This window comes from Choloepus didactylus, chromosome 2 (assembly GCF_015220235.1).
Source record: "Choloepus didactylus isolate mChoDid1 chromosome 2, mChoDid1.pri, whole genome shotgun sequence".
Lineage (NCBI taxonomy): Eukaryota > Metazoa > Chordata > Mammalia > Pilosa > Megalonychidae > Choloepus > Choloepus didactylus.
The window spans coordinates 153,301,835-153,328,191 of record NC_051308.1 but is presented as its reverse complement, the minus strand read 5'-3'; the positions used below and the strand labels follow the sequence as shown (position 1 = coordinate 153,328,191).

The 26,357-nt window shown below is 37.9% G+C and overlaps 1 protein-coding gene across 7 annotated transcripts in view; it reads left to right on the top strand.

The window, feature by feature from the left end:
- LRRC8B (leucine rich repeat containing 8 VRAC subunit B) overlaps positions 1–26,357 on the top strand; it is a 95,085-nt gene that overhangs the window by 56,587 nt on the left and 12,141 nt on the right. For all 7 annotated transcript variants that reach the window (XM_037826690.1, XM_037826689.1, XM_037826688.1 and 4 more), the window contains 2 exons: positions 12,097–12,199; positions 15,151–17,315. In XM_037826690.1, the coding sequence (XP_037682618.1) occupies positions 15,177–17,315 (2,139 nt within the window). In that variant the 5' untranslated portion in view covers positions 12,097–12,199; positions 15,151–15,176. The remainder of the gene's footprint in view (positions 1–12,096; positions 12,200–15,150; positions 17,316–26,357) is intronic.

The following is a 26,357-nucleotide window of genomic DNA, read 5'->3' as shown; positions in this document are numbered from 1 at the left end:
TGCATTGTTTCCTGGAGAAAGAAAGAAAACATGCTTTTTAATTTAGTTTAGATATATGTTAGACCCAAGAAGCATCTTGATGAGAAGTAGAAGTAAACATTTTGAAGGGCTGCAAGGTGATTTAAATGAGGGTAATGGAGAGAACCTCCATTTTGGCCTGTTTGGCTATAGCCCTGCCTGAAGTCAGAGACAGAGAGACCTTTGAAGTAGCTTCCAGTTCTTAGTGTATAATGACTCATTTAGAGATATTTAATCAGCTGGTCAGCATTTGTTTACTTTTTCATTGGTTATTTTGGAAATGCTTCAAAAGTAAAATAAAGACTACTGGGAAGTAAAGATGCCCAACTCGAGTGTTGCTTTTCCAGTCTTAGAGGCTTTGAGAAGAGATTGTCTATATAAATTCATGTGGTTTGACAAGCTCAAGGAAAGGGTTTAGGACCATTAAATCCTTTACACTCAACGTTGTTTCTTTGATATGATTTAGTGCATTTGTGTATTAGGAATAGAGATCTGATTTGGCCTGAATCTTTATTGTTTGCTAAAATATGGTCTGGGAAAAAAATTTCCTATACACCCAAACAGTATTAGAGAGAGGAATGACAAAGGACAATTATGCTCTAACTCTTCCGTTAGAAAATTAGCATCATTTAATATATAGGGATGCTTGACAATTTTCATGCATCATTAAATCCAGATGGTATATATTAAAATATTAAGGCTTATTTTAGCAGGAAATGTTTAGAAGAAAAACATTTAGTTGAGAATGTAGATTTTATAGTATGTAACTGGAGGTGTTGTGTAAAACTGCACATTTGCTTTCTTGCTTTTCAAGAAATTATAAGAGAATCCAGTCCATTACAGAGGTTGGGGGTAAGAAGGTGAAAAAAGCTACATTGTCAGCTTTTTCTTTAGCTTTTGAGAGATTGGGCATAATTAGTTAGCTTGAGGCATGTGGTCTAGTGTGGACAAGGCTTCAGATTTGAGTCTGAGGATCTAGGTTCTAGTTATAACTTCATTTCTTGTTGGTTTTGTCATCTTGGGCAAGGTAACTTCTTTGGGCCTTAGTTTACACTTTTATAAAATGTGAAGAATAATAACATTTATCTCGATGGATTGTTATAAGTATGAAACAAGTTAATGAAAGCGAAAAGTGCTCTGAAACTATGAAAGCAGATGTTGGATTATTAATGAAAATGGGTTTTATTTTCTTTCTTATTGGCCAGGAATTAATCAAAGGAAATCTGAATTAAGCAATTAGAGGTAAAGTTTATAGTTTTAAAAAAGGTGAACAGGGCAGGGTGGGGCCGGATGGCAGAGTGGTGAGGTGTAGGTTTTAGTTACTCCTCCAAGGCAGTAGGTAGAAAGCCAGGGACTGCATTGACCAGACACTGCAGAGCAATTTGGCTTTGGGAATACTTCATACAACACTCATGAATGCGTGCAACGGCTGAGATCAGCAGAATCTGTAAGTTCTCACAGCCAGGGAAACTGCGCCCCTCCCTGCCAGGCTCAGTCCTGTGGGAGGAGGGTATGGCAGTGCTGGGAACCAGGAGGGAGAACTACAGTTGCAGCTCTGATTGAAAACTCAGACTGCTGATCAAAAACTCCAAATATAGATAGACTGAGACCAGACACCAGAAAATCTGGTGCAGTCAGCCCAGCAGAGAGGCTATTGCGCTAGCAAAAACAGCAAAAAAAAAAAAAGAAAAGAAAAGAAAAAAAGAAGAAAAAACGAACCAGAAAAACAGAGACTTTTTGGAGTTCCTATGAACATAAAATGGAGAAGGGCAGGGCTCAAACAGAATCAGGTGTATATGCAAATCCAGAGGGCAAGGACCCTTATGTGAGGAGCTGGTTTCTCTGCTTTCTTGATTGCTCCTTAATGGCCCTAAACTCCTTGTCTCTTAGCATTTCAGTAGCCCATTGGATCTGCAGGAGGGCCCTTCTTTTTCTTTTCTTTTTTTTTTTTTTAATCTTTTTATCTTTTTCTAAAACAATTACTCTAAGAAGCCCATTACACAAAGCCTCAAAGACTTGCACTTTGGGCCCAGGAAAGGGCAGAACTAAGATAGCTCTAAGGGACAAGGAAATAAGTCTAGTGGCTGAGAAAATTCGTTAAACACCATAACTTCCCAAGAAAAAGGGGGCGTCCACTTACAGCTGTCTTCCCAACAGACTGGACATGCTCCCACCCAGCACCAGTTCCACAGCCCAGAGCTGGCCCAAACAACCCAGTATGATGGGAAATGTTTCCAGCAATGCATGCACATGCCACAATATCTGGCGTGAACGATAGCCTTTTGCACACCCGCAGCTAACTGTCCCAGAGCTGGGAAGGCGAAGCTGTGTGAAAAGGGGGAAATTAACACGCCCCATTCAGCCATCCTTTCAGCAGGCTGGGAACACCACTACACGAACCCTGTGACCCAGAACTTCCCTTGGGGGATGGCACTTACCTGTGACATAGCACGGTCTTCCCTCAGCAGAGGCCCTGGAAGGGCATGGCTTGGAAGAGGGACCCACATGCAAGTCCCAGGAACCATACATCAAAGCAAGGACTTGTGGTTCAGTGGCAGAGACAAACTGGTGAGACTGAACTGAAGGATTAGACTATTGCAATGGCTTTAAATCTCCAGGAACACCTGAGAGATTTGATTATTAAAGGCTCCCTCCCTCCCTAACTGCTCAGACACACACCCCACATTCAGGGCAGACAGCACCAACTGCACACTCAAACTTGGTGCACTAATTGGACCCCCACAAGACTCACACCCCCACTCACCACAAAGACAAAGTTGGGGAGAACTGGCTTGAGGGGAATAGGTGGCTCGTGGACACCACCTGCTGGTTAGAGAAAGTGTACTCCACCAAGCTATAGATCTGACAAATTAGAGATAAGTGTTTGAATCAGCCTACATATCCTAAAAGAACCCTATCAATTTAAGCAAATACCGAGAAGCCAAAAACAACAGAAAATTTTAAAGCATATGAAAAAACCAGACAATATGGATAATCCAAACCCAAACACCCAAATCAAAAGATCAGAGGAGACACAGTCCTTGAAGCAATTAATCAAAGAACTAAAGACAAACAATGAGAGCATGGCACAGGATATACAGGACATGAAGAAGACCCTAGAAGAGAATAAAGAAGAAATTGCAAGAGTAAATAAAAAATAGATGATCTTATGGAAATAAAAGAAACTGTCGACCAAATTGAAAAGATTCTGGATACTCATAGTACAAGACTATAGAGGAAGCTGAACAGCGAATCAATGACCTCGAGGATGACAAAACAGGAAATGAAAGAGCAAAAGAAAGAATGGGGAAAAAATAAAAAAAAATCAAAATGGACCTCAGGGATGTGAAAGATAATATAAAACATCAAAATATAAGACTCATTGGTGCTCCAGAAGGGGAAGAGAAGGGTAAAAGTCTAGGAAGAGTATTCAAAGAAATTGTTAGGGAAAACTTCCCAAACCTTCTAAACAACATAAATACACAAATCATAAATGCCCAGCAAATTCCAAATAGAATAAATCCAAATAAACTGACTCCCAGACATACTCTGATCAGACTGTGAAATACTGAAGAGAAGGAGCAAGTTCTGAAAGCAGCAAGAGAAAAGCAATTCACCACATACAAAGGAAACAGCATAAGACTAAAAGTAGTGACTACTCAGCAGCCGCCATGGAGGTGAGAAGGCAGTGGCATGACATTTAAAGTTCTGAGAGAGAAATTGCTAGCCAAGAATTCTTTATCCAGCAAAACTCTCCTTCAAATTTGAGGGACAGCTTAAATTTTTCACAAACAAATGCTGAGAGAATTTGCTAACAAGAGACCTGCCCTACTTGAGATACTAAAGGGAGCCCTACTGACAGAGAAACAAAGAAAGGAGAGAGAGAGATGGAGAAAGGTTCAGTACTAAAGAGATTCAGTATGGGTACATTAAAGGACATTAGAGAAAGGGAAAAAAATATATCTGACAAACATAAACCAAAGGATAGGATGGTTGATTCAAGAAATGCCTTCATAGTAATAACATTGCATGTAAATTGATTAAACCCCCCAATTAAAAGATACAAATTGGCAGAATGGATCAAAAAATATGAACCATCAATATGTTGCATACAAGAGACTCATCTTAGACACAGGGACACAAAGAAATTGAAAGTGAAAGGATGGAAAAAATGTTTCATGCAAGCTACAGCCAGAAAAAGCAGGAGTAGCAATATTAATCTCAGATAAAATAGACTTCAAATGCAAGGTTGTTATGAGAGACAAAGAAGGCCACTACATACAATAAAAGGGGCAATTCAACAAGAAGAAATGACAATCATAAATGTTTATGCACCCAATCAAGGTGCCACAAAATACATGAGAGAAACACTGGCAAAAAAGGAAGCAATGGATGTTTCCACAATAATTGTTGGAGACTTCAACACATCACTCTCTCCTATAGATAGATCAACCAGACAGAAGACCAATGAGGAAATTGAAAACCTAAACAATCTGATAAATGAACTGGATTTAACAGACATATATAGAACATTACATCCCAAATCACCAGGATACACATACTTCTCTAGTGCTCACGGAACTTTCTCCAGAATAGAACATATGCTGGGACATAAAACAAGCCTCAATAAATTTAAAAAAAAAAAGAAATTATTCTCTGACCACAATGGAATACAATTAGAAGTCAATAACCGTCAGAGACTTAGAAAATTCACAAATACCTGGAGGATAAACAACACTCTCCTAAACAATCAGTGGGTTAAAGAAGAAATAGCAAGAGAAATTGCTAAATATACAGAGAAGAATGCAAATAAGAACACAACATATCAAAACCTATGGGATGCAGCAAAAGTGGTACTGAGGGGGAAATTTATAGCACTAAATGCATACATCAAAAAGGAAGAAAGAACCAAAATCAGGGAACTAATGGAGCAACTGAGGAAGCTACAAAATGAACAGCAAACCAATCCTCTACACCAAGTAGAAGAAAAGAAATAACAAGGACTAAAGCAGGAATAAATGACACAGGGAACAAAAAAAACAATAGAGAATAACACCAAAAGTTGGTTCTTTGAGAAGATTAACAAGATTGACAAGCCCATAGCTAGACTGACAAAATCAAAAAGACAGAAGACCCATATAAATAAAATAATGAATGAGAAAGGTGACATTACTGCAGATCCTGAAGAAATTTAAAAAAAAATTAGAAGAGGATACTATGAACAACTGTATGACAGCAAACTGGATAATACAGAGGAAATGGACAATTTTTTGGAAACATATGAACAACCTAGGCTGACCAGAGAAGAAATAGAAGACCTCAGCCAACCAACCACAAGCAAAGAGATCCAATCAGTCATCAAAAAACTTCCCACAAATAAATGCCCAGGGCCAGATGGCTTCACAGGGGAATTCTACCAAACTTTCCAAAAAGAACTGTCACCACTCTTAAACTCTTTCAAAACATCAAAGAAAATGGAATACTGCTTAATACATTTTATGAAGCTAACATCAATCTAATACCAAAACCAGACAAAGATGCTACAAAAAAGGAAAACTATAAAGGCTAGTCTCCCTAATGAAGATAGATGAAAAAATTCTCAACAAAATACTTGCAAATCGAATCCAAAGACTCATTAAAAAAATCATATACCATGACCAAGTGGGGTTCATTCCAGGCATGCAACGCTGGTTCAACATAAGAAAATCAATCAATGTATTACAGCACATTAACAACTCAAAAGAGAAAAATCAAATGATCATCTCAACAGATGCTGAAAAAGCATTCAATAAAATCCAACATCCCTTTTTGATAAAAACACTTCAAAAAGTAGGAATTGAAGAAGACTTCTTCACTATGATAAAGAGCCTGTATGAAAAACCCACAGCCAGCATAGTACTCAATGGTGAGAGACTGAAAGCCTTCCCTCTAAGATCAGGAACAAGACAAGGATGCCCGCTGTCACCACTGTTATTCAACATTGTGCTGGAAGTGCTAGCCAGCGCAATCCGGCAAGACAAAGAAATAAAAGGCATCCAAATTGGAAAGGAAGAAGTAAAACTGTCATTATTTGCAGATGATATGATCTAATATCTGGAAAACCCTGAGAAATCAATGATACAGCTACTAGAGCTAATAAACAAATTTAGCAAAGTAGCAGGATACAGGATTAATGCACATAAGACAGTAATGTTTCTATATGCTAGAAATGAACAAAGTGAAGAGACATTCAAGAAAAAGATACCATTTTCAGTAGCAACTAAAAAAATCAAGTATCTAGGAATAAATTTAACCAAAGATGTAAAAGACCTATACAAAGAAAACTACATAACTCTACTAAAAGAAATAGAAAGGGACCTTAAATGATGGAAAAATATTCCATGTTCATGGATAGGAAGGCTAAATGTCATTAAGGTGTCAATTCTACATAAACTCATCTACAGATTCAATGCATTCCCAATCAAAATTCCAACAACCTACTTTGCAAACTTGGAAAAGCTAGTTATCAAATTTATTTGGAAAGGGAAGATGCCTTGAATTGCTGAAAACACTCTAAAAAAGAAAAACCAAGTGGGAGGACTTACACTCCCTGACTTTGAAGCTTATTATAAAGCCACAGTTGTCAAAACAGCATGGTACTGGCACAAAGATAGACATATTGATCAATGGAATCGAATTAAGAGTTTAGAGATAGACCCCCAGATCTATGGCTGACTGATCTTTAATAAGGCCCCCAAAGCCACTGAACTGGGACATAACAGTCTTTTCAGCAAACAGGGCTGGGAGAGTTGGATATCCATATCCAAAGAAAATGAAAGAGGACCCCTACCTCACACCCTACACAAAAATTAACTCAAAGTGGATCAAGATCTCAATATAAAAGACAGTGCCATAAAACTCCTAGAAGATAAGGGAAACATCTTCAAGACCTTGTATTAGGCAGCCACTTCCTAGACCTTACACCCAAAGCACAAGCAACAACAACAAAATAGATAAATGGGAACTCCTCAAGCTTAGAAGTTTCTGTACCTCAAAGGAATTTGTCAAAAAGGTGAAGAGGCAGCCAACTCAATGGGAAAGAATTTTTGGAAACCATGTATCTGATATTTTGCATATATAAAGAAATCCTACAACTCAATGACAGTAGTACAGACAGCCCAAGTATAAAATGGGCAACAGATATGAAAAGACAGTTCTCTGAAGAGGAAATACAAATGGCCAAAAAACACATGAAAAAATGTTCAGCTTCACTAGCTGTTAGAGACATCCAAATTAAGGCCACAACAAGATACCATCTGATACAAATTAGAATGGCTTCCATTAAACAAACAGGAAACTACAAATGCTTGAGAGGATGTGGAGAAATTGGAGCTGTTATTCATTGTGGTGGGACTGTATAATGGTTCAGCCACTCTGGAAGTCAGTCTGGCAGTTCCTTAGAAAACTAGATATTGGGTTACCCTTCGATCCAGCAATTGCACTTCTTGGTATATACCCGGAAGATCTGAAAGCAGTGACACGAACAGATATCTGTACACCAATGTTCATAGCAGCATTATTCACAATTGCCAAGAGATGGAAACAATCCAAATGTCCTTCAACAGATGAGTGGATAAACAAAATGTGTATATACACATGATGGAATACTATGCGGCAGTAAGAAGGAACAATGTCGTGAAACATATGACAACATGGATGAAACTTGAAGATATGATGCTGAGCGAAATAAGCCAGGCACAAAAAGAGAAATATATGCTACCACTAATATGAACATTGAAAAATGTGAAATAAATAGTTTATAATGTAGAATGTAGGGGAAATAGCGATAGCAATTAATGAACGGGGAACAATAACCCAGTAAGAGCAGATAAGCTATCGGGGTAAATTTAACATTCTGGGAATGCCCAGGAATGACTATGGTTTGTTAATTTCTGGTGGGTATGGTGGGAACAAGTTTACAGAAATGTTGCTGTATTAGGTTATTTTCTTGGGGTAGAGTAGGAACATGTTGGAAGTAAAGTAGTTATTTTAGGTTAGTTTTCTTTTTCTTACTCCCTTATTATAGTTTGAAATATTTTTTTCTTGTATGTTTTTTTAAATGTTTTTATATAGTTAACAGTTAATTAAAAAAAAAAAAAGAGTCAATTAAAACAACAACAAAAACAATGAAAAAATATGCAGAGCCCCCCTGAGGAGCTGGTAGAGAATGCAGGGGTGTTGGGCATCTCCACCTCGATGATTGCTGATGTGCTCACAGACATGGGGGACTGGTGGTTTTACGGGCTGAGTCCTCTACCACAGGACTTGCCCTTGGGAAGACTGTTGCTGCAAAGGAGAAGCTAAGCCTCCCTATAACTGTGCCTAAGAGCCTCCTCCCGAATGCCTCTTTGTTGCTCAGATGTGGCCCTCTCTCTCTAGCTAAGCCCACTTGGCAGGTGAAATCACTGCCCTCCCCCCTACATGGGATCTGATACCCAGGGGAGTAAATATCCCTGGCAATGTGGAATATGACTCCTGGGGAGGAATCTGGACTCAGCATCGTGGGATGGAGAGCATCTTTTTGACCAAAAGGGGGATGTGAAAGGAAATGAAATAAGCTTCAGTGGCAGAGAGATTCCAAAGAGAGCTGAGAGGTCACTCTGGTGGGCACTCTTATGCACAATTGAGACAACCCTTTTTAGGTTCTAATGAATTGGAATAGCTAGCAGTAAATACCTGAAACTATCAAACTACAATCCAGAATCCTTAAGTCTTGAAGACGATTGTAGAAAAATGTAGCTTATGAGGGGTGACAATGTGATTGGGAAAGCCATAAGGACCACACTCCCCTTTGTCCAGTGTATGGATGAATGAGTAGAAAAGTGGGGGCAAAAAGAAAGGCACCCAGTGTTCTTTTTTACTTTAATTGTTCTTTTTCACTTTAATTTTATTCTTATTATTTTTGTGTGTGTGGTAATGAAAATGTTCGAGAATTGATTTTGGTGATGAACGCACAGCTGTGTGGTGGTACTGTGAACAACTGATTGTACGCTTTGTATGACTGCATGGTATGTGAATATATCTCAATAAAATTGAATTAAAAAATAAATTGCTAAGTGATTTGATAAAAGAGCTATCAGAAAGCAGACGTAATCCTGAGGATGCAACTGCAAATTTCATAATTTTACATCTTACCTTTACAATTTCTATTTTCTAAATAATTTATAAAAATCATTACATTTCATTACGTTTATTCAGATAAATAAAACAAATGGTATTAACTTTTTAAAAAGGTGAACAGAAAAAGTTCTTTACAAATAATCTCGAGTTGAATGAATATAGTGAACATGTTTCAGTTGTGGTCCTCTCACATATTATTTCATGGTTGTTTCTCATTATAATTATTTCAGAACATTACCTTCTGTTGAGGTTCATGTTTCTCTGCTTTCTTAGAGATACTTTTTTAAAGTAGAAAATGTATTTGTAATGTCTAAGGGAATTTCTGGTGTATAAGAAGTATCATGATGGCTGAGTAGCGTTCTGGAAATATGCAATAAAATTTTTTCTGGCACATTATAGATGCAATACAGTAGAAGAATTTGTAAAATGTTTTCTACTTCCAAATGATCTTGCTATGCTCGCTGCACATAAGTTCAGTTGTGTACTGTATGTTGTAAGCCTTTTAAAAATGAATTGTGAGTGAGAAACTTACACCGCAGTGGTGCCATGTAGTTGTGAGTTAGTGCAAAGCTAGATTGTCATACACGCTAACTATGCTTTCTGGCCTGCAAAACAATTCAGTTTTGGATAGTGATTAATAAAGCAGGCTTTGCACATGGATTAGTAAATCCAAAGCAAATTTCAGACATTCACACGCTCTATCATCATCATTTAGTTTGTATCTTCCTGTTCATTATCCTTGGCCTTGAAGAAAACTGTCACTTTTAAGAAACAGAGGAAACTGGAACGTTATTCTTTTCCAACATAGGTCAGTGTTCTTAGGTAAGTCTAACTATAACTTCTCCTTCTTGAGCTCCATAGAAGGCATGTTGGAGTTTTAGTTTGTAGTGGTTTGTTCTGGGAATATATGATTATCATATGTCATACATATTGAGCACTTAATTATTCTAAGTACTTTATATATATGATCTTAGTCTAATCCTCACAACAAGCCTATGAAAGAGGCCATTTAGGAAATGAGAAAAATGCACAGGGAGGCAAATGATTTGTTCAAGATCACACAATTAGGAGTTGGAAGAGCCAGACTCTCATTACTTCTGCTTGATAAAGTGTAGTATTAATTGCTTTAATTCTGGTTATCCAAGGGAGACTGGGATGAAATTACTTGATTCCTTGTCAGAAAACATTTAGAAACATCATCTGTCAATTTCTATTCTTGGCATCAAATCTGAAGTGGGTTCCCTGCCCCCACCACCACCACCCCCCCAGATTTTTATTCTTAAGAGCCTAGAATGATTTGGAGATTATAGATCAGGAGATGTGGACTTTAGCCTTAGAACTCGTATTTGTGTAAACTTGTCCATACTAATTCATTTAGTTGATTTCTCATGAAATTATATACCTACCATTTAGTTATCCTACTGGATTAATATGAAGGTAAATGTTTTATATCACAATTTTTCTTAACTTGTTTTAAAAAAAAAAAAAAAAAAACTGTATCAAACCAGAGTTACCATCTACATGATGTTTTTGAGTTCCTTGGGGAAAAGGCTATATATTTGACAAAATGGGATTGATTTGTTGCATACATTTTTTTTTTTCTTGTTTCTGAGGAAACTAGAGCACTTTTCAAAATAAAAATGGTATTATTCAAGTATGGGCCAGGGGCTTTGTGTTTTAATCTCTTTATGGAGGACAGGAAAGCTGAAGCCCAGAGAAACTGTAATAACAAGGGATAGGGAGCTTATTGATGGCCATTTAGGTTAATTGCTACCTGTCATCATATATGCAATGCTCTGGACCAAAGATATTTTATTCAGTGAGGGATGATGTAATTCGTTGTTAGTTGGCTTTGTTTACTGATTTTATTTCTCCATTCCATATTTTATGAATTTTTTTCTTACCAATAAAATAACTTTTAGTGAGTAAAAAGCACCATGTTATACATTTTGCATGCATTGTTTCATTTAACTCTCAAACGAACACAATCCAAAGGTATTATTTTGGATATTTAAAAATATTTTCCAAAAGTCATGCCCAACTTTTTGATCTTTGAAATGACAAGGTCCCAAATACATCGCTAAAAATATCTTAAATACAATTTAGGATCAGGATTCTTGGCTAAATTTCGAGTACTTAATAAAGCAAAAAGGGATTATGTCTTCAAAGCATATATAAAAACCTTCCCAGCAACTTTTTCAGAGATTGCATAGGCACTAAAAATACAATTTTCACACTTGATTAAAAAAAATTCTAGCATCTCCAAATTGTGATGCAGTTTAAACATCACAAGTAATTGAAGTAGGATCTCCAAATGGCTTTCATTAACCTACAAGGTAAAAAACAAAAAACTAATATAAAGGCTGGCTATATTGCAATAATATAATTTAGGGAAATTCAGCCTTATTTCTGAGCTGTATCTGAAAAAGTGTATTAACTTGTGAATTTTTCTAATGAAATTGGTAGGCTACATTTTAGGAGCACCAAGGCATCTCATTTTGATTGATGTGTAGTTTTAAATAAGGGTACAGAAATAACATGGTTTGACAGGCCATCTGATATATGCAAATAAAACCAACTGTGTGTAAGGACTGAATGAGAGAAATAAACATATGTTAGACTGCTTGAAAAAAGCTGTGTTTATTTAAGTCTTGTTGATACAGGGCTTAAAATATGTTCTGTCTAAATTTCTGTAGAAGTTTCTCTGATCAAAAGAAAGTGACATGGTCTGATGTATGGGCAGTGTCCTCTATGTCCACCTATGTCAGAATGTGCTCCGGTGTGCAAAGTGAAATTACCTGTCAAGATCTTGTTCCCAAATTATATCTTATGATGGAAGAGGTCTTTGAAGACAGTCTCTCCATCTTTTTTTTTTTTTAATGGCTGTAGCTATTTCAAGATATCTTTCCTTCCTCGTAGAATGAAGACATACACAGAGATGGTGTGTCTAAGAAATTTCAAAAGGTGTAGACCTCCCGATTGAAGCATAATCAACTACTTTGATTCTTCATTTTTCATTATAGTAAGTATATATGTTTAATGTACATTATTTTGGTCAATGCTGACTTGTATTCCTTATTGAATAAATATTCTATGTCATATATCCTTATCATTGTTAGAACGGTTTATGTTTTTTCTTCCCCAATTTCAGTTGCGTGTTTTAAATGAATTTAACTTTGGGGACCTTTGAGAGGACAAATAAAACCATAAGCTTAGATCTGGAAAAACCTATAGAGATTATCTGGTCCATTCTCCTTCTCCATTGCAAGAAATTCCTTTGCAACATCCTTGACACGGGGTCATCTTACTCACTTAGACCCTGCTAGGGACATGGGGATTAACCATTTCACAAAGCTGCAAGTTCCATGGACATTTCACCACAGAGTGAGCCAAAATATAACTTTCTAAAATTTCTCCCCACCTATTTCTGCCTCCAGAATACAGACACTTAATTCTAAATCATTAGGAGTTATCCAAAAATGTGAAGATAAATTCTCAGGTTTCCCTAATTGTCTTTTATCTTGGCTCAATATCAGCACTTACCAACGTTCCTCTGTAGGAAATAGTTGGTAGACAGGTAGCTCCTGATTATTTTATTGTCCATTTCATCTTTAACCTGGATTCCAGGTGTCATCTTAGGCACAGAATCACTGTTGCCCCTTTATCTGGGTCCCTCTATTAATATTACAGCCAAAGGTTACATTCACTATGTTGTCATAATAACTGTCACATGATTACCTCAAAGTATATGTGTCAACTAAAATCCCTTGGTATTTTTCACATGTTCTTCCATCCAGCTATGTTTTTTCTCAATCCCCTTCTCATCATGTCTTATAGTATTTTGGGGATCTAAATCCAAGACTTCCCATTTGTCTCATGTTTGCCTGGCCTATATATACAACCTGGGCAATTCTGGGTTAACTGCAATGAGGTAACACAGAATGAAAGGAGTTGAGACTTAGAAATAGACCCACTAATCTGGGGTAGGGGAGGGAAGCCTGCGTGAGTTATAGAACCATGCTGCAGCTTCCTTGAGGAAGGAGAATCCTGACATGATATGATTTCCAGAGAGAAAGCAGGCAGAAAGTTGTGCCTCAGTCCAGCAGTTAAAATCAGGGATCACAGGATGCCCTATCAGGTAGGAGAGCAAAGACGGGTAGGTCCAGGATCAGATGGTCCAAGAATGTGTTGAAGCTGACCAGCAAAACAGAAGATACCTATTAACAGGCAGTAGTGGCTCTAGAATGGGTTTTCAGGGTTCAAGCCAGGATACCAGTCCCTAGAAGGAAGACTAATTTGAACAAAGGTCTCCTATGGGAATGTTACCGGTACCAGGGTTTCTAAAGAGAAGTTCAGGCCCAGGAAAGATGATAATACTTCAGACCCAAGAATGTCCAGGAAAGCCCTTGGACAGAAAGTTAGAGCTGGACCAGCAGCAAAGAGTGACTATGCTACCATGATTTTACTTTTCCTTTTTCTTACTGGAAAGAGCTCTTTATCAGATTCTTCTTCATATTTCTTCATAGACAAGTGATTATCTGCTTAACATTCAGTCCTCCTGCCTTTTCCTACCTAATAGATTTTCTGTTAGATCGAATGAGATATATATTCATTGCATATGATTTTAATTTTATAAATTTTTCTTTTCTTTATTATGAGAAATATTTTGATTTTATAAATTTTATTTGATTTTAATTTTATAAATTTTTCTTTTCTTTATTAGAAATATTTTGATTAAATTGGTTCTATAAATTATCATTTATTTTACAATTAGTTACTTTTGTGGGAAAATGGCTATTAAGGGTTAATAAAAAAGACTCTAATGGCTTAAAAATGGGGAGGTGGTGTAGCCTTCACTTAGTACTCCAGTGAGGATTTGTCTAATCGTAGAATTTGATGTTGCAAACTTAAATATCTGCCCTTTACTTTATGGGAAGTCATTATATAACTTGGGGTAGCTCTGGAGTTACCAGTGTCCAGATACTTTATAAGATCTAAATAGTTCCCCTGGCCTGTCTTATTCTGTACCATCTTGTAGGTGGCCTGGATTTTACTAATTAGTATTTTTTTTTAATGACTGATTTATAAAATGCAGAATATGGAGAGAAATTCCCCCAAAAATTGTTTAAATACTTTCTGGCCTGGAAATGCATAATCTATCTAGTCATTCTGAAGGCAACAAAGAATTAATTTAATAATAGAGTATGCCCTTACTCATTTATCTTATTTATAGATTAATTAATAATGCATCAAAACATTAAACATGAGAGTCCCCATGGTAGAGTTTTCTTCTCCAACCCTTTTTAAGCCATTACTGTTGTTTCCCAAATTTTATTTACTCTAATTGGACATGTACTAAGATTACAAAGAGCATGAGAGAAAGGGAGATAGTGCCTTAGATGACATTTTGTTTTGAGTACAGAATCAATAGATCCTTCTAAGCCTAAGTGATAATTTTATAAAGTGATGCTTGCTCAAAAGAGGTTCCTTGTGGTGACTGAAACACTAGTAGGCTGTAACCAGTGCTCCAAACATGAGGGTGGATGTGGAAAAGAGCTTATTCAGACCTTTTGGAGAACTTAAAATATGGCTGTTAATATTATTAGCATAAGAACAAATTTTCCCAACATCAGTTGAAGAAAAATTGGTTCCTAGTTTTTAACAGCCCAGCATGGAGTAGAGATCCAGGATGTAACTGGACAGTTTCCTCAAGTCCTGCCCCTATGCACCCTTACAGATCCAGCCTGGCTGTCACCTAATGGTTGTCCATCCAGAAAACTTTGCAATGCAGATTTGGGATGGCCAAAGTTTTCAAATGAAACCAGAAGACTTATGTGTCCCTTGATCAATCCTGTCTTCCAGGCTTTGTCCCCTATGCTAAATCCTACTTGAGTAATTATGTATGTACAAGCATTAGAGTTACTTATTTTGCATATTTGCTTCAGTGATTTTTCTTTTATTTTCATCTTCTAGTTTCTGTACTCCTACGTGTGAAAGTCATGATTACACTAACAGAGCTAAAATGCCTAGCAGACGCCCAGTCATCTTATCACATCCTAAAGCCGTGGTGGGACGTCTTCTGGTATTACATTACCCTGATCATGCTGCTGGTGGCCGTGTTGGCCGGAGCCCTCCAGCTTACGCAGAGCAGGGTCTTGTGCTGTCTTCCATGTAAGGTGGAGTTTGACAATCACTGTGCCGTGCCTTGGGACATCCTGAAAGCCAGTGTGAACGTGTCCTTTGATCCTGGGACACCTCTTCCTTTCCCCCTCAGAATCCAGAATGACCTCCACCGGCAGCAGTACTCCTACATCGACGCTGTCTGTTACGAGAAGCAGCTCCATTGGTTTGCTAAGTTTTTCCCTTACCTGGTGCTCTTGCACACACTCATCTTTGCAGCCTGCAGCAACTTTTGGCTTCACTACCCCAGTACCAGTTCCAGGCTGGAGCATTTCGTGGCCATTCTTCACAAGTGCTTTGATTCTCCGTGGACCACTCGCGCCCTGTCAGAAACCGTGGCAGAGCAATCGGGAAGGACCCTGACACTCTCTAAGTCCAAGGTTTTGCTCTCGTCCTCAGGGTGCACAGCTGACATTGATTCTAGCAAGCAGTCACTGCCCTACCCACAGTCGGGCTTGGAGTCAGCTGGCATAGAAAGCTCCACTTCCAGTGTCCTGGACAAGAAGGAGGGAGAACAGGCTAAAGCCATCTTTGAAAAAGTGAAAAGATTCCGCATGCATGTGGAGCAGAAAGACATCATTTATAGAGTCTACCTAAAGCAGATAATAGTCAAAGTCATTTTGTTTGTCCTCATCATAACTTATGTCCCATATTTTTTAAGCTACATCACTCTTGAAATCGACTGTTCAGTTGATGTGCAGGCTTTTACAGGATATAAGCGCTACCAGTGTGTCTACTCCTTGGCGGAAATATTTAAGGTCCTGGCTTCATTTTATGTCATCTTGGTCTTACTTTATGGTCTCACTTCCTCCTACAGCTTGTGGTGGATGCTGAGGAGTTCCCTGAAACAATATTCCTTTGAAGCGCTAAGAGAAAAAAGCAACTACAGTGATATCCCTGATGTCAGGAATGACTTTGCCTTCATCCTACATTTAGCTGACCAGTATGATCCTCTTTATTCCAAACGCTTCTCCATATTCCTGTCAGAGGTCAGTGAGAACAAACTGAAACAGATCAACCTCAATAATGAATGGACGGTTGAGAAACTAAAAAGTAAGCTTGTGAAAAATTCCCAGGACAAGGTAGAACTGCATCTTTTTATGCTAAATGGTCTTCCAGACAATGTCTTTGAGCTAACTGAAATTGAAGTGCTGAGCCTGGAGCTTATCCCTGAGGTCAAGTTGCCCTCCACAATCTCCCAGCTGGTCAACCTCAAGGAGCTGCATGTGTACCATTCCTCTCTGGTGATAGACCATCCTGCACTGGCCTTCCTAGAGGAGAATTTAAAAATCCTACGCCTGAAATTTACTGAAATGGGAAAAATCCCACGCTGGTTATTTCACCTGAAGAATCTCAAGGAGCTTTATCTGTCAGGCTGTGTCCTGCCTGAGCAGTTGAGCACCATGCAGATGGAGGGTTTTCAGGACTTAAAAAACCTGAGAACCCTCTACCTGAAGAGCAGCCTCTCCCGGATCCCACAGGTTGTTACTGATCTCCTGCCTTCACTGCAGAAGTTGTCCCTTGATAACGAGGGGAGCAAACTGGTTGTGTTGAACAACTTGAAAAAGATGGTCAATCTGAAATGCCTAGAACTGATCAGCTGTGACCTAGAACGCATCCCACACTCCATTTTCAGCCTGAACAATTTGCATGAGTTAAACCTAAAAGAAAATAACCTTAAAACTGTGGAAGAGATCATTAGCTTTCAGCATCTCCAGAATCTTTCCTGCTTAAAACTGTGGCATAATAACATTGCTTATATTCCTGCCCAGATTGGGGCATTATCTAACCTAGAGCAGCTCTTTTTGGACCATAATAATATTGAGAATCTGCCCCTGCAGCTTTTCCTATGCACCAAACTATATTATTTGGATCTAAGCTATAACCACCTAACCTTCATTCCAGAAGAAATCCAGTATCTAAGTAATTTGCAGTATTTTGCTGTGACCAACAATAATGTAAGTAAAGCCATTTTTCCCTTCTTTCAGCTAGTCTTGTGAGCATCTGCTATACTTCCAGTGTATAATGTAGGGAAAGAAAATGGACTTTAAGTCATACTAAGTGTCCTCTGAGCCTGGCCCCAACTCTCATTTACTAGACATGTGATCTTGGACAAATTACCAAAACATGCCCATCAGTTTTTAATGTAACTCACAAGTTGTCATGGATATTTTATTTAAATTGTGTGTGTGTGTGTAAAGCATTTGGCGCAACTTCCTGGCACATGGTGGTTGCTCAACAAATGTTAATTCCCTTTATTCTCTTTCCCCATTTTCTGCACAGAATCACAGTGGAAGTATTTTAAACAAATTAGTTATGGTTGAGCTTAGTTTTTATTTTGGAAAGGGCTTAAGTACTTAGAAAGTTTGATAAAACTTTTCAGCTTTCCAAATCTGCCATAGAAGAATAACTTTTTGTTACAAATGCTGAGATCATGAATTATTCATAAATCTTTTTTATGGGATACAGTAATAAAAACTTGAAATCTACATGCACGTCTAGAAAGACAACTCAAAATGAAAGGTCTGGTTCTATATTGCAACACTAGGGTTTCTTGGAAGATTTTCCAGCATCCATGCTTGAAAATGAACCATAATTTGCAACAATAAAGCCAAGTCAAGAAAAACTTGACTGAAACAAGAAAAAAAAAAAAAATGAGTAGTTTCTAAGGGTAAAATGTGAAGGGAGAGGAAAATAAAAATTTTATGCTAATCTAAAGGGCAGAAAGAGAGTGAGGGTGATGTCCGTGTGGAGAGAAGAAATAAAAACTGTCAAAATCAGTTGGTCAGGAGATGAAACTGATCTTCCTCTAGTTGAAAATGGACACTTATTTTCTTCTACCCCTCCCAAAAATGTATTATCTCCTAAATGTTTTATAATTTATACTTCATGCTAATTATAGCTATGGGCATGGTGTGGGCTAATGAAAATTAATCACCAGACATTATTTTGAGAAATCATGGGTTGTTGGAAAAATACCAGGAAATGGAGGGATGAGTATCTCAGCAAATTCAGCCTGATTTTTAGAACTCTGTGATTTTACTCACATGTGGAAGGATAGAACTCATTCCAAGATATGTGAGAACTCTTCAGGTCTTAAAGGATTATGAGGTTTTAAGACTTATTTTAGGATTGATCTAGGCTAGCCATGGTTTTAAAAGTTTAGTGTGCATCAGAATTACCAGACAGGCTTGTTAAGATCACAGATTGCTGGGTTCCACACCTATGGTTTCTGAGTCAGAAGGTCTGGAGTGAGGACCGAGGGTTTCCATTTCTAATGAGACCCCAGTGAAGCTGAACATACTGGTCTGGTAACTGCATTTTGAAAACCACTGGTCTGGAGGATTATCTTTAGTGCCGTCTAATTATCCAATTGATTAATACTAATATTTTGATCACATTGCTCCATTGTTAAATCTATAACAAAGATACAGATTATTTTGAAAGGCATGGATTCCAAGAAATTGTTATTCAATCATTAAATGAATGTTTTGAAAGTTAAAGGTCATTAAATTGTTAGCTGGCCATGCATTTTAAAATATATGAGCAAGTTAATGTTTTGACTATGTTGATGTAATGAAACCCTAAGACCAAGATCTTAAGTACTTTTGACACCCAGCTTGTTGACTGGGTTACCATGTCTGAAAGAATGACTGAGAGTGACTATCAGGCACATCCTTTATCAAATAAGTGTGATCCTAATAAGGGAGAATACTTTGTAGCACATGAAATTTTTATGCTGAAGGTACTTTGTAGTCAAAGTGGAATGATGTATTTGGCTGGGTCATTTCAGAAACCTGATAAACCAGTGTTGCAGAGCATGCTCAGAGACATAAAAATGAATATAAAACTTGAGAATGGATGAGGAACATTCTTCTTGGAACTTAGAGTGAAAGAAGCACTGTGAAGAGATGTAATTAATAATAAGGATGTGCAGAAACTGGTATTTACTCAGAAGACAGTGACCAGGGAAATGAGAAGACTTGAATGACTTCCTTTCTGATGGAATAATTTAGCCTAAAGGTGGGAAGTATCGGGGGTAGAGAACAGACTGCAAGTTTGGTCTTCAAATATTTGAAAGACTTAAATGCCAAAAAACAGTTGTTGTGAGTAGCCACAGTGTTAGAAGAAGGACAAGAAGAATATTTCTCCTCTTTCCATTGAATGAACATTTGAGGAGGAGAGAGAAGTGATTTTCTTAATAAAAGTTTCCAGACATAGATTGCCAACCACTTGGTGGAAATGTTGTTAAAGGGAGTTGGGTATCCATGTCTCATGGGGGTATTTAACTAATTTCAAGTTGCCTTTTAACCTCCCAATTCTCATAATTCTATGCAGTTGACCAAATTATTTATAAAAATTAGAAATAAAATAATCAAATTGGAAACATCAATATTTAGGTATGCATATACCCGAAAATGAGATTTAATTAGCCCCTTTGTGATGATGATGGGTAAATATTACTGAAAGAAGACTTTTGTTCTAAAGACTTGGGCAGCATAGCAAGTTTTTTTAGATGCAGGCAACAAATATTAACTTTAAGTTAAGCATAAAAGGCATTTATCTAAAGGGTATCTCATATCATCACTGAAAAGCCTGCAGAGCCAAGCTTGGAATACAGTATTAAGCACAAAGTAAGTCAGATATCAGTGAGGACCACAGCCAAAATTATAGCATAAAAGCAAAATTGGGAGCATAACCTACCACTAACCGTACAAGCAGTTGGCACCAACACGAGACATCAGTGCTGCTACTGAGGCCTTGCCCTCCCACAAAACAGATTCTTCGTGGTTTCTGCTTCTTTGTGGCACAATTCAATGTCCAAGTCTGAGCACCTGATTGACTCAGCTTATGAATGCTGTACTCTAGCTGTAAGGCAGCTGGGAACACGAGAATCCAGTGGTAATAGTTTCTCTGTGGGTAGTGGGCTCTGCCTCCCACCAACAGTCATAGGCAGGGAATTCCTTAAACACAGGGAGATGTTGAGCAGTCCTCCCAAATGACAGACTGAGAAGACCCTCTTGAGTTTTCTTCCACAAGCCATTAAATATGTTAGGAAAAACCTTAAACAAACTTTTCTTTTTATCACATTTTTTGCTGCAGAATTCCTCAGAACCTTTAACATATGCATTGTGCTGCTCCAAGAGGGAGATAAGCTCTGCAGCATTTGCCCAAGGTATTTGATCAAGACGGCTTTTTCCATAGTAACTCTTGGAAAGAGTGTTCCATGGAACGCACCCTGAGAACACAGTATTAGGGAAATGTGAAAACACAGAGTTTGTGCACAGAGGATTGCAAATAGACATGCCCAGATACAAGAGATGAGAGCCTTTAGGCAGGTCAGACTGGGCCTTGAAGTTTGCCAGTCAAGTTCTAGTTTGATTTGTTGGATAATGACTGGTGAGGGACTTGAACGTGAAAGTGCTAGTTAGCCTGGACTGGTGCCTTCAATGGATGCTCTGACTGTGGCACATAGAGGTGTTGGGAGAGGAGAGCCAAGGGAAAAAACCCATAAAAAGCTTTAATCTGTTATGATTTAGAAGAGTTTATATAAAAAGAAAAGACAAAAACTCATATCTGAAAGGAGCACTGTGGGTCATTTAATCCAGAGGTCAGCAAACTATAGCCTGTGGGGCAAATCGTCCCACTTCCTATTTGTTTGGTTGTTCTTGTTTGTTTGTTTGTGAGCTTGTTTTTACAGTATACAAACTAAGAATGGTATTTACATTTTTAAGAGGTTGGGGAAAAATAAAAAGATTATTTCATGAGATGAAAATTATATGAAATTCAAATTTCAGCATCCCTAAATAACTTCCATTCTTCTCATTAGTAGACCTGTATTACCAAAAAAAAAAAAAAAAAAAAAAATTGTACTCATTTATTATATTTTTGAATTTCAGCACTTAAAATTGTAGGATTTTTTTCTCTTGTTATATAAGTACCTACATAATGTCTTCAATTTTGCCTTTTGCCCCAGAAAGCCTAAAATATCTACTATCCTGGCCTTTTAGAAAAAAAACTGCTGACTCCTGGTCTAATCCAATATCCTCATTTTACCCCTGCTGAAACTGAGGCTTGCAGTGATTTGCCTGAGGTCTGACAGCTTCCTAGTGGTGGAGCTAGGATTGAACCGAAGTCTTCCAATCCTACTTTAGTGCTTTTTCCACTGGATCTCAGATGAATTAGCCCAAGTGGTGTTCATTAGATACAGCAGTGTGCTTTAATGAGTATGGAAAGTGGGAAAGGAAAGGCAGCATCCATTGCTATCCCAGTGCCAAAGGGTAAATGGGATAAAAGTGTTATTGATTGTCATAGAGAAGCACAAAATATGGGGGAGGATTCAACTAGCTTTACTCAGATCTTACAAACCACTGCAGTTTATACATGGGTCTTCTGGCTTCCACATTTGTGCTTTTAATGCATTTCTTTTATTAACTCCAAGAGTCCTAGCCAGAAAGTGAATGAAGAAATTCCTTCTGAAAGATCACTAATGTGACAGCGCTTGTTGTTGGTCATCATTACTTAGAAATGGAAATATTCAGCCCTGTTTCTTGATTGGATTTTATGGATTTGGTATATGTCACTGGCCAGGAAAAAAAAAATCTGACCATGGGAAGGACTCTGAAGTGAGATCCCAGCCTCTGGGAAACAGTGGAGCATTTAATTATTAACGTCTGCCATAGATACAGAAGAAGAACTGTCCTGGTTCTGGGGCCTCCAGTCCATTTTGCTGGTTGTCAAGGAATTCTAGGCTATGGAGTGATAATGTAGCCATTAGGGTTTGTTTTTTTTTTTTTTTTTTTTTTTTAATTAAATTTTTATTGTGGTAACATATACAATACAAAATTTACCACTTTCGTGGTAAATTTTTATCACTTCCATGTGTACAATTCAGTAACATCAATTACATTCACAATATTGTGCCACTATCAACACCATCCATTACCAAAACTTTTTCTTCATCCCAAATAGAAATTCTTTTCCCAGTAAGCAGTAACTCCCCACTCCTGATAATCTGTGATTTACCTTCTGTCTCGATGAATTTTCTTATTCTAGATACTCCATATAAGTGAAATCATATAATATTTGTCCTTTTGTGTGTGGCTTTTTCCACTCAATATGATGCCTTCAAGGCTCATCCATGTTGTAGCATGTATCAGAACTTCATTCCTTTTTATAGCTGAATTATTTTCTACTCTATATACCACATTTTGTTTATCCTTTCATCTGTTGGTAGACACTTGAGTTGCTTCTACCTATTGTGAATATTTACTATAAACAATGCTACTTTGAACTTTGATGTACAAGTATCTGTTCAAGTGCCTTTTTCAATTCTTTTCGGTATAAACCTAGAGTGGAATTTCCAGGTCATATGGTAATTCTGTATTTAACTTTCTGAGCAACAGTCAAGCAGTTTTCCACAATAATTGCACCATTTTACATTCTTACCAACAAGGTACGAGGGTCCCTATTTCTCTACATCCTCAGTAACACTCATTTTCCATTTTTTAGATAAGAGCCATCTTGGTGTAAATGTAACCATTAGTTTTTCATAGTAAACATTCTGTTTAGGACTTTTATCATTTCCCTAATAGGTCTGTAAATATTTCTTTTGATTTCTGAAAAGAAATCAGTGGTCCATTAGAGTAATTCTTTTTCTCTCTGGCTCATATATTATACAGTCTAAGAAAGGTTATGCTAAATGAATTAGGTATAAATAAATGCTATCTAGACATTTTTATAAAATTTACTGGCCCAGGAAAAATGTATTTGATGTTCCACTAAGCTCTGAGGCAAACTATTTTTTATGGTTTTAAGTAGATTTTTCAAGATGAACTTACTGAGTTGATGGAAAATCTTGAGTCTAACAAAGCACCCAAGCCTCCTTTAGAAAAATTGAATCAGAGTAGGAGAGCTAAGTTCCTATGTCAAGAGCTCCGTGCTAACACCGAGAGAAAGCCTCTGAGATAGAAACTTAGTCCATGGAAAGTGTTACCCGTATCCTACACCCTTGACTCACTTTCATTTCATGGAAGCAACTTTGAAGGGTTTTATAGCCTCTGGGCTGAGGAGTTAGTCCCAGAGGCTCACTCGCAGTGCCTTGTGAAATCCCCACTCCTGTACTGGGGGCTGAGAAGTCACTAAAATCACAAATTCAGAGGTTTGAAAGGAGATTGGTGGGGACATAGTAAAGGAATGGCATCAGGTGTGATGGGGGAAAGGGGAGTTTCCAACTTAATGAGCAATTTTAATGTAATTTGTCTTTTTTTTTAAAAGTTTATATAAAGAATGTTTTATCCTTTGGAAGAGAGACTGATCAGTAGGAAATGAGTCCAATTAAGCAACTTACTTGCTATGAATTTGGATGTTGACTACAGAGGAAAGAGGTGTGATTCCCCAATTCTGCTCATTAGGATACTCTTCTTCACAGCAATTACAGAGTAATTATTTAATGTTTCTCTCTCATTCAACCAATGAGTCTAAGTGGGGGTGATCCCGCTCTCCCCAGGGACATTTGTCAATGTCTGGAGACATTTCTGGTTGTCACAAATGTGTGTGTTGGGGGAGGGGGGAACCACTGGTATCTAGTGGGTAGAGGCCAGGGAAGCTGTTAAACATCCTGCAAAGCACAGGGCAGCCCCCCAAACAAGAATTATCCAGCTCAAAATGTCAACAGTGCCAAGGTTGAGAAACCCTGCTTTAGACTGGGTCCTTGAGGGTTCATGTATCTTGCTCAGCACTTTATCTCCAGCACCTTTCTGGGAGTCTGACACATAAGGAAATGCTCTGCATGTGTTTGCACAAAACAAATGAGCCAATCGTCCCTCTCTTCAGCCACTTTGCCTAAATCATTGCTTGGGCACCAGCAGGCACTCTCAACTCTGAGTACATGGCACAAGACTGGTTTTTTCCTCAACTTGTATATCATTGCCCACCCACCCCCACTTCTGAACTGCACGTCTCTGTCTAGAAAAAGTTACTTTAGAAGGGGGTTACATTTCTTCTCTCTCTCATCTCTCCCTTTGCCTCATTTATTAAAGTCTGCATATGTAAGGCTTTATATTTGCATTCTAGCGAAGTGAATGAGGTAAAAGGGTAAGCATAAAACTTTTCCTTTGCTTATACCTAGTATTTTCTTGTGCAGTGATTATTTATATTGAATGCCAGTTTTAGCAAAAGTGATCATTAGATTTATTTCCAAGTATATCCAGCACTGACTGTGTGTGGGTGTGATGGGGGAAAGGGGAGTTTTCAACTTAATGAGCAATTTTAATGTAATTTGTCTTTTTTTTTTTTTTTTTTAAGTTTATATAAAGAATGTTTTATCCTTTGGAAGAGAGACCGATCTAGATGGCCCTAGAAGTTCATCTCCCAGCAGAGAGCAAGCTCAGTCGGCTGAGTTAGGCCATTAGAGAACAGGCTGAGCTCAAGTCCCTGTTGCCAACCAGGCCACTTCCTGAACTCAGGAGCCTTCATTGTTCCAAAGTTGCATAGATATCTCTTGCCCCGAATCCCCACCCCCCCCACCCCACCCCCGTCTCTATAAATATGTAGATTATTTTAAGGCGGGATGCTTCTCTCAAGGAACTTTGGCCATGGTGCATGCAGTCCACTTATGTCTGCTCCAAATGCACCTCTCATTCAGTTGATACGATTCAGAAGATTTTTCATGCTTTGCTACTTCTTTGGAGATCTTTCCCCAATAAATCTTACTTCATATCTGCACCGTGGCTCCCTTAGAAATTTGCATACAACCCACCCACCATAGAGGGGAGCAGTTTAGTTGAGCAGCTCTAAGGGTTGACCTAATTGTGCAAGCTGTTTATCTTACTTAAAAAATTATTTCTCTGTGTTGTATGAATTATTTAATCAAAACCCTGCCAGAGAGGGATGTGAATGGAAATGAAATAAACTTCAGTGGCAGAGAGATTCCACAAGGAGCCGAGAGGTCACTCTTGTGGGCACTCTTACGCACAATATAGTCAACCCTTTTTAGGTTCTAATGAATTGGGGTAGCTGGTGGTAGATACCTGAAACTATCAAACTACAACCCAGAACCCATGAATCTCGAAAACAATTGTATAAAAATGTAGCTTATGGGGGGTGACAATGGAATTGGGAAAGCCATAAGGACCACACTCCCCTTTGTCTAGTTTATGGATGGATGAGTAGAAAAATAAGGGAAGGAAACAAACAAACAAACAGACAAAGGCACCCAGTGTTCTTAATTGCTCTTTTCACTTTAATTATTATTCTTGTTATTTGTGTGTGTGTGTGTGGTAATGAAGGTGTCAGGGATTGATTTTGGTGATGAATGTACAACTATGTAATGGTACTGTGAACAATCGAATGTACGATTTGTTTTGTATGACTGCGTGGTATGTGAATATATCTCAATAAAATGAATATTAAAAAAAAAAAAAAAACCCTGCCAGAGAGCAGGAAGAAGATACTCAGGGGTGTGTGTGTGTGTGTGTGTGTGTGTGTGTGTGTGTGTGTGTGTGTGTGTGTGTGTGTGTGTAGGAGAGTAGAATGTACATGTATAGATTGTCATATGTTTTCTCTACTTCTGTAAATTTGTTTTTGTTTTATTTATTTTAACAGACTAGAGTTTTCAGTCTATACTAGGAAACACGAAGAAATAGCCTGGTTGTCTGTTCTCAGGATGTGTTTGAGGATGTTGCTCATTACATTACATGGTGAACTATTTATGAGGACCCTTGAGCAATTTCTTTCTGATCTAGGACTCACAAATTATTGTGATCCTCCTGAGTTACTCGTCTGGTTTTTCATCTTTGGGACAATGGTTATATAACTGATTGGGTTTTCTTTAAGAACCCCTTGTTAGAATGTTCAGAGCCAAATTTGTTGCCTACCTGTGTATAGCAAGAATTTGGGGAGTTGAGGTACTTCCCTTGTGCTAGCCTCAATCCTGGCTCCATGTGGTATCCTTTTCCCTTTATCCTTTTCATCTACTTCAAATTTAACACTATTGGTAT